A 13,628-nucleotide genomic window follows, 5' to 3' on the forward strand; every position below is an offset into this window, starting at 1 on the left:
ATAGTTATATACTAATTATAAAATAAAGAGATTTCATACCCAAGAAGCGTTTGTAGTCCAACGGTTAGGATAATTGCCTTCCAAGCAATAGACCCGGGTTCGACTCCCGGCAAACGCAATCTTTTTACTTGTTTATTTTCGTTCTTCCAAACAAGTATGAAATATATCTAATTGCATTTTTTTTTAAGTTTTAATGTTATATATTGATAAATTCAACAAAGCCACAACACCCCTACCCATAATTTGAATTCTCAAATAGCATTTCATTTGTTTACCCTCTTGTCAATTATCACTTATGTTATAGCACCTTGTGTGTGTTTGGTTAGGGGTGCATTCACTTAATAACTTACTTATGGAAGTCCTAAACGTTGGGAAAGTGCTAATGTGATGAACTTGGAATTGGAAATGGGAAGCATGTTACGTGTCTGAAAAGGGTATTAGGCACCGACTAAAGGCAATTATAGGTCAACTACTCTAAGAACCCAATAAAGGGATGGGGATGAAGTTGTACCTATCAATTAATTTGAGAAATAAGAAAACATTAATTGCCTCAAAGAAACTACGTGTATTGTATAAACCATTTTATTTAATTGTTTATGTCCAAATTATTTCAATTATACTATATTTTTTATTAGTATTAAATTTAATGTATAATACCTCCAAATAAAAATGTATAAATTAAACTTATATATAGAACACGTCTTGAATTTTCCTTTTAATTAAAATTATAATCAAAATATTTTTGATGAATTGTTGAACAATTTTAAATGTGAAATTAATCCATTCAAACATACTTTCAATTTTATTAAGTATGTTTGGAATGATTAATTTTACATTTAGTTGATAGATATCGTGTTTTTTTTATTAATATTATTGTGACTTTTTTTTGTATTGACAATTGTATAATTAAAAAGCATAGTAAATAAGACTTTTAAATTAATTATTATGAAATTAAAAAATTTATCATCACAAATTATAATTAAATGTTAATGTATTTTTTAATTTATATATTAACATATGGACTATTTATTGTATTATTACTTCTTTTATTAATTCTAGCGTAACATATTTGATTAAGAATCTAAGATTGTGTTAGAAAAAAAGTAATACTTGTCTAAATTTTCTAAAAAAAAATTAAAAATACATTCAAACCTTATTATCATACAATCAAATATATAAATTAATTGGTATGGGTTTTTTTTATTTAATAATGTATTTAAATTTAAATCCAAAATATACAGTCACATTAAATGTACATGTAATAGTAAAAAAATTATTATTATTATTATCATCATTATACCATACCAACTAAGTTGTTATCGATCGAGATTATCTAGAATTAACAGAGATCTCATTCATTAATATTGCTTATTCGATGATAAAAAAATATTTTATGAATATAGTTCAATAAATTTGATGCATTATTTTTTATATAACAAAATTTGTTGCATTATGTAACAACACCACGCAGAGCTGCAGTATAATTTTAAACTCAAGATTTCGATCCGTCGCTATCACTATTCTGTATAGTTGCTATCACTCGTTATGATATTCCCTTCCTCAATCATATTAATATTACCCTCTTACACGTTAAGTTTTAAATATATTTTACACTTTTAACACAATAAATATTTTTCCCTCTTGTTTAATACTTATCATAAAAGATAATAAAATGATATAGTAAAAACATTTTCAACGTGAGTGCTTTGTAAGTTGTTTAACAAATTTTTATCATTGAAACAAATGACTTCATAATGTATTCCTGTAGTGAGTTATTTGTATAAGTAATTATTATTCAATTTATTCTTACCAATTAAATAATTATTTTTGATTAAAAAAATTAATCTGACTCAAGTTAAACATTTATTCTATCAACTTTAATATTGAAATAAATTTTTAAGTGAAATTTTTAAATCTATGTGACATTATAAGGTTCATAACTTTTAGATAAACAACTCATTTATCTAAAAGTTAGACAAATATTACTTAAAATAATTTATCTAAATAAGAGTACTTACATTAGTTATTTAACTTTAATTAATGTTGTGTAATTTTTTTTTCTCACGAGAATACATGATAAACATTGCTTATATGATCAACAATCATTATTTAACAAATTTATATCATAAATATAATATTTTTTAAACATTGTAAAAACTATAAAATTAAGTTAATTATTCATTTCAACTACCTTAGTATTAGAGTATATACCTTATAAAATGTTTAAATTTATGTAAAATTATAAAATTCATAAAATTATGATAAATAATTCATCTAAATAAATTATATATTATAGATATTCTAAGAGGATTTAACATTACCCTTTATCATCACGTACTCTACATTATCAACATATTTAAAATTATAAAATAATGTTAGTATTACAAGATAAAGTTTTTTTTTATGCTGTTACAAGATAAAGTTTATAAATATGTACATTGTAAACTTTTTATGATATGTTTTAAATTGTAACTCTATTTTTATTTGAATAATCATATAGTTTTTTATTATCCTGGTAGTAATTTTATTAATTAAATAAAAACAACTATTAAGATTATATATATATTTGAGACATTTAGTGTTTTATATTTTTATTGATACTTGCTTTATTAACTCGAAACAAATAAAAGAATAGCTTGACAAAAACCGTCGTGATCATTCTCATTAAATTAATAAAGTCTTTTGCGTCAAAAACCAAAACAAAACAAAAAAAATAATTATCCAAAGAAGTGGTGATATGTCTGCAAAGATTTGGATGACTTTTCCGTTAAGGGACAAGGTCTGTACGCAATAACCTTAAGGGCATATACTACATATTAAATTAATATATTTAGAGGGAAAATATTAACTCCATTACATTTGATTCAATGTTCAAACCTAAATATGAACGTAGTTTATTTTGAACTCGAATTCGTGGGTTCAACTAAAAAAATTAAATATTGGAAATTGATGTGATTTATAGAAATAAAATAAATGTTATATATGATTTTTTTTTTACACATATGAAATTTTGTTATTAAATAATATTACTCTAAAGTCTTTATAACTTGAGTCCACAAACTATTTAATCTTGAAAAACTAAGGACAAACAAAGCACATGACGGAGAACATAACATGATAACATTATCATTGACAATCACATGAGAAGCTTCCTCAATTGGCACACTTGCTTTTCCTCCTCCCCCACTTAACCATTGTAAAGCACACACCAAACAAATTAGCCTAAAATCCGACAGATTTCAACAATGTGAATTCCCAAATTCAGTGGATTCACAATTAAACACTGAAATATTTAATTATAATGACATGAATCAAGCAAATCAGTTGACATACACCATCACATGATTCACGGTTGGGTGAATTTTAGGTGTTATTAAAAATTATAAAAAAAAAGTATAGAAATATAGAATATAAAAAAAAAACATTGAAACATTTATCATTTAAACACAAAATAGAATTAAAATTATTTATCTTTAAACAATCAGAACAACTTGACAGAGAAAATCATTTCTCCGATTTTTATTTTTGATGAATATTTCTTCGGTTGTTACATAAAATTGTTTATTCAACAAAAATAAAAATGTTCAACGAAATGGAAGGCTATAATTAAGACTTCCCTACAAGTGCGGGACCAGCAATTAGAGTACACGTCAAGATATTATGTAGTTGGATCATTCTTACAAGCATAATATAAAAACGTGTTTGTGAGACATACGCAAAGGAAACAGCAGCATGTGACCTTTTAAAAAAATATATCATATTTTCTATTTCAACCCTTTGATTGGTATCTTCATCTTATAACTGTACTTTTCTTGTTGAATTCAATCATTCATTCAATAACCCAACATGGAGGATTCTCCTCTCTACTCTTCAACTCCAAGTTCCCAACAGCATCTTCTAAACCACCATAGAGAAGAGTCAGAGACAGAACAACAACATGGTTCCAACACCAAACAACACAAGAAGCTAGCTCTTCTCCCTTTGGTTTTTCTGATCTATTTTGAGGTTGCTGGAGGCCCCTATGGTGAAGAGGCTGCAGTGGGAGCTGCAGGCCCTCTAATAGCCATCCTTGGCTTTGTGATTTTCCCTTTCATTTGGAGCATTCCAGAGGCACTTCTCACTGCTGAATTGGCCACAACTTTCCCTGGCAATGGTGGGTTTGTGATATGGGCCAATGAAGCCTTTGGACCCTTCTGGGGCTCCCTCATGGGCTTCTGGAAGTTCTTCAGTGGAGTCATCAACTTAGCCTCATACCCGGTTCTATGCATAGATTATCTCAAACTGGTGATCCCAATTTTATCTTCTGGCTTCCCTCGTTTTGTGTCTATTTCTCTCTCCACTTGTGTCTTGTCCTTTTTGAACTATTCTGGTTTGGCTATAGTGGGTTATACTGCAGTTGTTCTTGGTGTTGTTTCACTTTTGCCTTTTGTGTTGTTGTCTTTGTTTTCCTTGCCCAAAATTGACCCCAGCAAATGGCTAAGTTTTGGTCAAGAGGGTGTGGAGAAGGATTGGACACTGTACTTCAACACCATCTTTTGGAACTTGAACTTTTGGGACAGTGCTAGTACTCTAGCTGGTGAAGTTGAGGAGCCACATAAGACTTTCCCAAAGGCCTTGTTATCTGCAGGGTTGCTTACTTGTTTGGGATACATAATTCCCTTGTTGGCTACCACTGGGGCTATGCCACTTGATCAACAAAGTTGGGTTGGTGGGTATTTTGCACATGTTGCTGGGGTCATTGCTGGGAATTGGTTGAAAATTTGGATGGAAATTGGTGCTGTTTTGTCAATAATTGGGTTGTTTGAAGCCCAACTAAGCAGTGCTGCATATCAGCTTCTTGGTATGGCTGATTTGGGATTCATACCAAGAATTTTTGGTGAAAGGTCTAAGTGGTTTAACACTCCTTGGATGGCCATTTTGATCTCAACAGTTGTAGCACTCGGCATGAGTTTCTTGACCTTCACAGAGATCATATCTACTGTGAATTTCTTGTACAGTTTGGGGATGCTTTTGGAGTTTGCAGCTTTCCTAAGGTTGAGGAGGAAATTCCCTGCTTTGAAAAGGCCATTTCAGGTTCCATTGGGGTTCTTTGGTTTAATCATAATGTGCTTGGTACCATCAATTCTTTTGGTGTATGTGATGACTGTTGCTTCCAAAATTGTGTATGTGGCTAGTGCCTTCTTGACCTTTCTTGGGATTGCTTTATATTATTTCATGAATCTTTCTAAGTCTAGGAAGTGGCTTGAATTCAGCCGTGTGGGAGATAAATTGGGTGAAGATGATTATGTTTTGTAGAAGTTGGGTATGGTTGCCATTTTTAATGGAATCTTTGTCAAACGTACTTGTTTGGGGAACAAGAATCTTGTTTTTATTTTTTCTGCTGGAGAAATTGGATTCTCCTCAGTCATTATGTTTTAAAGTATAAATTGTAATGCAAATGTCTTGATGACGATGTTGATTCCCTAAACAATTAGCAAAATATTGTCTTTTTCTTTGGGTAGCATAAAGCATTGTCTTTTAGTTGCAATTGCTATGCTTATTTTATTTCAAATTGGCATTTCTAGATCCAATCTTGTATGTTACGAAATTAAAAAGGTTAGGAATATCTGATTAAAGAATTGATGTCCCTTCCACTTTCAAGGGAATCAAATTCTTCCCCTGAGATCACTTCAAAGGGAAGATAAGAATCAATGGCTAAAGTGTGCGTATCTATATTATGTAGACCCCTTACTTCAAAAATAAATCTTGCAAATTTATATCATTTAATAATTTATTAAAATTTTTCTTTTAAAAAATACTTTATTTTAAATATAAATATAATAAAATTTACCATTAAATATTTCGTATTGGCTTAAGCATGAAAATTTTAAATTAAAATGAATATTTTATAATTGACATTTATTTATATTTTAAAAATATTATATATTAAATAAAAATAATTAATGAAGTATCAAATAATTCTTAAATTGCGTAAAAAAATGTAAACATAATTACATAATAATATACTTAATGCAATAATTTATTATTTGTGATAAATTAAACAATTCAGGATATACCAAAAAAGAAAAAACAAATGAGTCAGTCATTTTGTCCTTTTTTTGTTTTTTTTTGTTTTATGGTGTACGCACGAAATGCCTATTTGTGACGCTTAACTGCTTCCTCAAGTGGGACCGGTGGTAGGGCCCCGGTACTGATGGTATTAACTGTTAAAGCGTAAATATATATAGAATGTGGACAATATCATTACACCACTAAAACGAACGTTGCGAAATATCTAACGTGTATATATATCTTTAATTTTTTTAGGCAAATATTTAAAGTTTTTTTCATTATATCAACGATTTATAAAAAATTTACACAACATATTTAATCTACCGAATTAGACTATTTTCATATTTAAAGTTATTAATATAATGTTTATATAAATATTGAATGTATTATTTATTGTATGAAATAAATACAATACATGATTAAATTTAATAAATATAAATATACTTCTTAAATATATGTATCTGTATACAGTTCATATATCCTAAAAATATATTATTAAATAAAATTAATTATTACTAAATTTAATACATAAATACATATACTAAAATATAATTTTTTTATTGATTTTTAAAAATTATAGTATAAATATAATTAAAAAAACTTAAATATGTTGTTATTCTTTTAATAATGAATTAATTTTGTTTATCCTTCAAAGTTAAAATTAACATTTTTAATTCTTATAATTTAAAAATAAAATGTTTTAATCTCTATTTATATGAAACAAAAGTATTTTAGTCAGACTATTTTATAAACCAAAAAGTAGCTTATAAACCATTAAAATGTGTTACCAAGCATATTGAATAGAAAAATTGTAAAATAGGGAGAAGCACCACATATTATGTGTTGTCCCAAACAAATATGACTATAATTTACAATTTCGAATTCATTTTTTCTAGTATCCAATTGAATTAGAATATGGAATATAATAATAATAGAACTGGAATGCATTTTTTTATATTCCTTAAAATGAAAAAAATCTTGAAATTTGGGTCGAATTTTTTAATTCATTTCCATTTTGAGATTATAATTTAGATTCTATTTGTTTGTTTTGTTACAAATTCCTTTCTTGGAAGTTGAATATAAAATTTTATTTTATTTATTCCTCTTTTCATAATAGGTATTTCATATACGGAATTAGTTAAAATTTCATGTAATTCAGTATTAAAGAATAAAAATTCCAGTATTGCTAAATTGATTCATGTGATTTGGTGAAAAATGACAGCAAATTGGTGGAATATTTTTCAAGAAAATTCACAGAAAAATTGAAAATGTCAGTGACACATCGAAGAAGCCGGACATTATCCTAAAGATCTATTTGTGACATATAATTATTTTAAAGATAAGTTTGATAAAATTAATTGCATTTAATGATCATTTCAAGATTAGTATAACATAGGATTATTTTTTCTCCACCATTTAATATTATTTATTTATTAAATTATAGTTAAAGTGGGTCAAATCATCAAAGTATATAAGTCATTTTTATTTATTTTTTAAATAAATAATTATTATTTCAATTATATAATTCTAATTATTCTATATTATTGACACATCGTTTAAACATGGATGAAATGAGAATTTTGAAAACTAGGAAGAGAAAGAGAACAACAACAATTATTAATCCAATTATATATCACTATAATTATTCTACATTGTTGACACCAAACAAGAAAGAAATGAGAATTTTGAAAATTGGAAAGAGAAAGAAAACAACAGGAGATATCAATTTTTTTGTTAAAAATGATTTGAAAGAAGACAAATGATTTTTTATATTTTTCTTGTAATTTTATACTTTTCGCATATTTTATTTTTTAATCTAATTAAGTACTAAAACGAAAAAAAAACTAAACAAAATGGAGCGACCCATAGTGTGTTCGTGATATAAACTAAAAGGAAGGTGAATCTCAGAGGCGTGTTTGGCTTTGGGGTTGGGGTTGCGAATGAAGGAGTGAGAGCGAGTGCTGTATAGAATCCCATATTTGATTAGGGAAATTAAAACAGAAAACAGAACCCTTCGAAAACCCAAAACCCTGTTTGGCGTCGCGGCCATGGATTTCCAAGTGGTCGTTCTCGGCGGTGGCCTTTCCAAGAAGCTCCTCCCTCTCGTTTCTCAGGTTCCGAACTCGAATGCTTCAAACCAAACAAATTTTGATGCTATTCTATTATTCTGAAGCGCTTATTTCTGTTTGCAGGAGCTTCCGAACGCGTTGCTTCCGGTGGCGAATCGCCCCGTTCTCTCCTACGTTCTCGAGTACTTGGAGCTTAGCAACCTCAAAGATCTCATTGTGGTAATTTCATTTTTTTGCAATCTTTTAGATGTTATTGGAGAGGGTAAATGGTGAATTAGTAAATGAATTTTTTAACTGTAGGTGGTTGAAGGCGAAGAAGCGGTTCTTCATGTTGGGGCTTGGATTTCGGGGGCTTATGCTGATCGCCTCCACGTTGAGGTAATCACTTTTTGGATATTAGAAAATTTAACAAACATGATTCCTTGCCTCTATATATGTCTCACTAGTGACCACAAGCATAAGGATATGTAGGTTTTATTTGGATACACTTAAGTAAGTTATAGGAGGAAAAAAAAAAGAATGAATTAGCATGGGTGGATAAACTTTTCAATAAGCACTTTTAGAGAAGAAAATAAGAAGGTAAAGTGAATTAAAAAAATGCTCATGCATAAATTAAAATAAGCTTTTAAAGAAGCAAAATGGGAGAGCTTCTGTAAATTAGCTTATGCATAAGAGGATTTTTTTAACTCATGCAAACAGGGTCTTAAACTTTTTCCATGAGTTAAAGTAAGCTTATGTACTTCAACTTTTATAGAAGCTCTCCCATCTAAATTCTTCAGAAGTTGAGATGCTTTAAGCTTATTTTAACTTGTGGAAGAAGTTTGATTCGTTTTGCTTTTTATTTTCTTCTAAAGTTGATTTAAAGGGTCTTATTTAGTTTGTACTTTAAAGTACTGATACTGTGTCCAAAGGTGATGATTTCTGTTTAAATTTTTTCCAGGTTGCTGCAGTTCCTGAGGATGTGGGGACAGCGGGTGCAATTCGGGCCATTTCGCATCACCTAACAGCTAAAGACATTTTGGTGGAATATCCCCCCCTCCCCTGTCCCTGAACCCTGTGATATAAATAATGTTGTTCTTTATGGTTGTGTTGATTTTCTGCAGGTTGTCAGTGGTGATCTTGTTACCGATGTTCCACTTGGTGCTGTTGCAGCTACTCATAGACGGCATGATGCAGTTGTCACTGCTATGCTTTGCTCTGCTCCTGTAAGTGGACCTTCGGAGTCAGTATCCTCTGGTGGGAAAGACAAAATCAAGAAACCTGGCCGTTATGATTTGATAGGGCTGGACCCCACAAAACAGTTTTTAGTTCACATAGCAACTGGTTAGTTATCTAGCTTTCCCTTGTATATGGCATTTTGTTGTTGTATGTGTGCTCATGTGGAATCTTTCAACTCTTTTCAGGAGCAGAAGTTGAAAAAGATCTTCGAATTCAGAAGAGCATGCTCCCTGCAGTTGGCCAGGTACTTTTTCTTTCTTGTTTCTGAACCTTCCTAGTTTGTTCCTCCTGCCTATAATTTCTCTAATGTTACGAGTTTTCACACTTCTAGTGTGAGATATAAGTGTCTATACCAACTTTACTATTGGAGGTATTTTCTGTTTGTGATTTGTGTAGAGATGGAAATTGGTCATTGTGCTTTCAGTGTAAGAAAAATGTTTAATCTGTCAATCTTAAAGAAATAGCATTTTCTGTGAAAATATGAATTGTTCATCTGAATAATAGAAAATTAAATGCAAGACTTCTGCAATTTCTTATTTCTCTTTGTTGTTATTTGTCCTTCATGTAGATAGAAATAAGAGCTGATCTAATGGACGCCCACTTGTATGCATTCAAAAGGTACATTCATTTACTTTTTAACTTTCTCCTTTATTCGTAGTCTTGAATTACTCATGTTTGTATCCTGAAACAAACTTTTCTTGCAGATCAGTTCTACAAGAAGTTCTAGATCAGAAGAGTGCATTTCATAGCTTAAAGCATGATGTATTGCCATATCTAGTCCGGAGCCAACTGGTTAGTTGTTAAAGGTTTTTGCAGAGATAGGCTAGGGAATGTTATACTTTTAAGGATTCTAACCTTGTTCATATTTTCTAAATGAGAGTTAGAAATCAGAAGTATTATTAAATGGTATGCCACAAGCAGAAGAAAACGGAACTGAAAAGGTTATTTCTCAAAGCAATCAACAAATGCTATCTCAAATACTCGCTAATGCATCTGAACCAATCTTTCATCTACGAAATGCACTGGGTCCTCATGGTTCTACTTCTGATCGAAGAACCCACAAATGTTGTGTGTATATTGCTGGAAGCAGCAAGTACTGTGCTCGCTTAAATTCTATACAAGCATACAGTGACATAAACCGAGATGTGAGTTAGTTATTGTTATGGCCTTTATTAGGCACTTGCTATTGCCTTACAATTTTTCTTTGGGTATAGTTCTGGTTGCTTAGGCGATTTATTTTTTACTGTGACAGGTGACAGGAGAGGCTAGTCACTTATCAGGGTATTCCTTCTCTGCTCAAAACAACATTATCCATCCTTCTGCAGAGCTTGGGGCAAAAACAACTGTGAGTTACATAAGTTGTGCGGTCTGATATACAGTTTCGGGAGCATTATTTTAGTTCTTCCCATTTTTAAGTTTATATAAATAGTTGTGATTTGTTTTTAGGTTGGACCACATTGTATACTGGGGGAAGGTTCACAGATGGGTGACAAATGCAGCGTGAAACGATCTGTCATTGGCCGTCATTGTCGGATAGGTCCCAATGTTAAGGTGGGATGATATATTATTTTTACAATTTAACAGGAAGTTACTTTTTGGTCTTTTGATTTATCGGTAACACTATGATCTCCAAACCTCGATGATTGGTCAGCAACACTGACCTGAAGAGTTGTATTCAATAATGTTAATACTACCAAGTTTTCTTTTGACTTGCTTTTATGCATGCAGGTTGTCAATTCAGTAGTTATGAATCATGTTACTATTGGAGAATCTTGTTCAATCCAAGGTTCTATTATCTGCAGCAATGTACAGCTCCAAGAACGTGCCATCCTAAAAGATTGCCAAGTAATTTGTTTCACCTCTTTGTGGCAATTTTTCATGATTGTAATTTGAATTGGAATGTAACATTGCCTGTCTTGGCAGGTTGGAGCAGGTTTTGTGGTCACTGCTGGTAGTGAGTGCAAGGGGGAGGTCTTGGCTAAGAAATGAATCTGGAATGTGAAAATGGAGGCTGGGGAAATACATAGCAAAATGACTTCTATTCTGCTTGATCATTGCTTGGAGCAAATTTTGTGCTTTTTGCTGTCAGCAGTTACAATTTGGTGATGTTAGCAGAAGGAGCAACGAAGAAATTCTAATACTTCCAATTTATATGCATGCCCTTTGCAGTTTCTTGCAATTTGTTTGAAAATGGCTGCAATCGGTGTTGAATATTCATTTGTGTAAATGACTACCAATTGCTTCCCTTTCATCACAATTTTCTGCCATATGTTACAAGGGACTTTCGGTTGGTATCTTGCTGCTGTGCTAAAGCGGTATAATCCAGCGCCATCAGTTTTGTATTCGAGCAAATGTAGTACTATTGGCGTATCTCGTTTGGGCTTTTTGTTTGAGATCTAGTGATAATAATGTTTACTTGAATTTGATGCTTGCTTTGTAAGTAATTCGTTTAAGCTCACTTTTTTCCTCCCTATTTTTGCGAGAGGGAGGGGTAGTTCTCAAAGCTTGGTAGCGTCAACCAGTTGAGCATGTGATGTGTGCGAGTGTTGCAATTACAGAAAATTGTCTCTAGAGAATTGCGAGTCTCATTGAAGCCATTTTTACACACATTTTTTTATTAGTAAAAGTCGACATATACATTTTGGTTTTGCTAATATATATCTTCCTTTTCTTCAAGAGTACCCTTATAATACCTGTTTTAGATTGCTTTCACTGCAAACTGGAGCTTAGCAAAAGGGACAAAATGAATAAATTGTTATAACACGAAACAAATATTTTTAATTTTTTTTTACATTCGAATATAATTTTTAAAAAGGGATTTTTAGATAAAAGACTTAATTTTTCTATAGTAAAATTATATTAAAAAGATAAATTTATCTTTAGGAGTATTTAAAATATTCAATTGTTGGAGAAAAAAATTAAAAAAATACTAAGAATCCAGTAGAAAATAATAATTTATTAACTTTTAATCATAGGTTTTAATTGTTTTTGTGATGAAAAAGTTATTTTTTAAAAAATAATTTCAGATTATAATCTAAATATCTTACCAAATTTCAATCACATAATACAGTACTTCTGTACTAGAACAAATTTTTACATGCAAAAAGGCGTTTATTCCCTTGAAAAGAAATCAGCATTTCTAAATACACAATTTTTTTTTTACTTTAACTTTAATTAAAAATTCTTAAAAATACATTACACTAGTTTAGGATGTGAGAAATTTTATACATAAGACACGCTCATCGTTACTTGGACACATCATAAATAAATAGACATTAGTAGCCAATCTTTATTTAGGAAAAAGAGTTAAATTAATTTATGAAATATATAGCATTGATCATTATTCTTTGACCGAATTAATTCCTAAGTCTAGAATTTGCGGAATTATTTTTAACCAATTTTTGATTGGGGTATAAAAATTTCGAAAAGAAAAGTCTTTTCATGATTGAGATTGACAATTAAAATCACTACCAATTCAAATTAAGGGACCGTGCTCCGATTCAAATTAACATCACCTCTGTCACCTTGGGCTGTGTTTTTTCTATGTTGGACTATCAGATTTGCTCTCTTCCTTTGGACTCTTTGTTGACGTTCATGGTTGTGGTTATCTTTGGTATTATTCTTGGCAATTCTATAATTCTTTTCGGTCTAGCATATCATGGGGCAAAAGACAATAGGTTGTAAGATGATTTCGACTTTTAATATCAGTTTTAGTTATAATTGAGATAAAGAGAAATGATTTTTATATCGGTTAGAACTATAACTAATATCAAAGTTAAAATCTTTCATTTCAGCGAATAATTTCGAACTACACTAGTTTGATATATAATTTTACAACAGTCCCTAGTTTGATAAATAGAAAGAAGTCTTTTTTAGGTCCTACCATGTGATGCAGCATTGTGCATATGGTCAGATGGTGGTTGCTTTACTCTCGAAAGTAAGGGTGTGCCTTTAATTTCTATTATAAAAAAACTGTTCTTAGCTTTCAAAATGCAACTAAACAAAGTTGCTCACAAAATTGGTGGAGGGTAGTGCAAGCACACAGCAAAGTGTGGAATGGGGAGAGACGTTAAACAAAATGAAAATTGAAGAAGACATGAAACATTTCTCAGCTATTTCTATTTTTTGGTTTTTAAAACACTTGTTTTGAAAACAAATTTCAAACTTTAATAGATTTTAAATAAGAAAAATATTAACGAGTAAAATGAGTAGTGCAAAATTGTTTTAGAAGAGAATCAAATATGTCCATGCCCTGAAGTTTCTAGTTTTCCGGAATGCATTTAATATACT

General features: G+C 30.4%; 2 protein-coding genes and 1 non-coding gene across 4 annotated transcripts; all 3 read left to right on the forward strand.

Moving 5' to 3' along the window:
* Positions 1 to 46: 46 nt before the first annotated feature.
* TRNAG-UCC lies at positions 47 to 118 on the forward strand. Its single transcript has one exon. It is a non-coding gene; the product is annotated as a tRNA-Gly (tRNA).
* Positions 119 to 3,728: 3,610 nt separating this feature from the next.
* On the forward strand, positions 3,729 to 5,507 carry LOC114421689 (probable polyamine transporter At3g13620). Its single transcript, XM_028387742.1, has one exon. It carries the CDS (start codon positions 3,847 to 3,849, stop codon positions 5,293 to 5,295), a length of 1,449 nt encoding a protein of 482 aa, XP_028243543.1. The 5' UTR covers positions 3,729 to 3,846; the 3' UTR covers positions 5,296 to 5,507.
* A 2,422-nt stretch (positions 5,508 to 7,929) lies between these two features.
* Positions 7,930 to 11,949, forward strand: LOC114421690 (translation initiation factor eIF-2B subunit gamma-like). Of its 2 annotated transcripts, none has more exons than XM_028387745.1 (13): positions 7,930 to 8,165; positions 8,244 to 8,339; positions 8,421 to 8,498; positions 9,061 to 9,141; positions 9,224 to 9,443; positions 9,530 to 9,582; positions 9,907 to 9,956; positions 10,043 to 10,130; positions 10,223 to 10,483; positions 10,591 to 10,683; positions 10,785 to 10,889; positions 11,067 to 11,183; positions 11,262 to 11,949. In XM_028387745.1, exons 1-13 carry the CDS (start codon positions 8,100 to 8,102, stop codon positions 11,325 to 11,327), a joined length of 1,374 nt encoding a protein of 457 aa, XP_028243546.1. In that variant the 5' UTR covers positions 7,930 to 8,099; the 3' UTR covers positions 11,328 to 11,949. The 2 variants fall into 2 exon arrangements, with proteins under 2 accessions (XP_028243546.1, XP_028243544.1); XM_028387743.1 differs by having other exon boundaries at positions 7,931 to 8,165; positions 9,524 to 9,582.
* The last annotated feature ends 1,679 nt before the right edge of the window (positions 11,950 to 13,628 follow it).

Source organism: Glycine soja, chromosome 8 (genome assembly GCF_004193775.1).
Source record: "Glycine soja cultivar W05 chromosome 8, ASM419377v2, whole genome shotgun sequence".
NCBI classification, from domain to species: domain Eukaryota; kingdom Viridiplantae; phylum Streptophyta; class Magnoliopsida; order Fabales; family Fabaceae; genus Glycine; species Glycine soja.

What these genes read in the sequence shown, in the direction of transcription:
- LOC114421689 (XM_028387742.1), top strand. Translation starts at nt 3,847, where the DNA reads ATGGAGGATTCTCCTCTCTACTCTTCAACTCCAAGTTCCCAACAGCAT.
- LOC114421690 (XM_028387743.1), top strand. Translation starts at nt 8,100, where the DNA reads ATGGATTTCCAAGTGGTCGTTCTCGGCGGTGGCCTTTCCAAGAAGCTC. An exon ending in TCCTCCCTCTCGTTTCTCAG is followed by an intron (nt 8,166 to 8,243) that starts GTTCCGAACTCG and finishes TTCTGTTTGCAG; the next exon opens with GAGCTTCCGAACGCGTTGCT. An exon ending in GGATAGGTCCCAATGTTAAG is followed by an intron (nt 10,890 to 11,066) that starts GTGGGATGATAT and finishes TTATGCATGCAG; the next exon opens with GTTGTCAATTCAGTAGTTAT.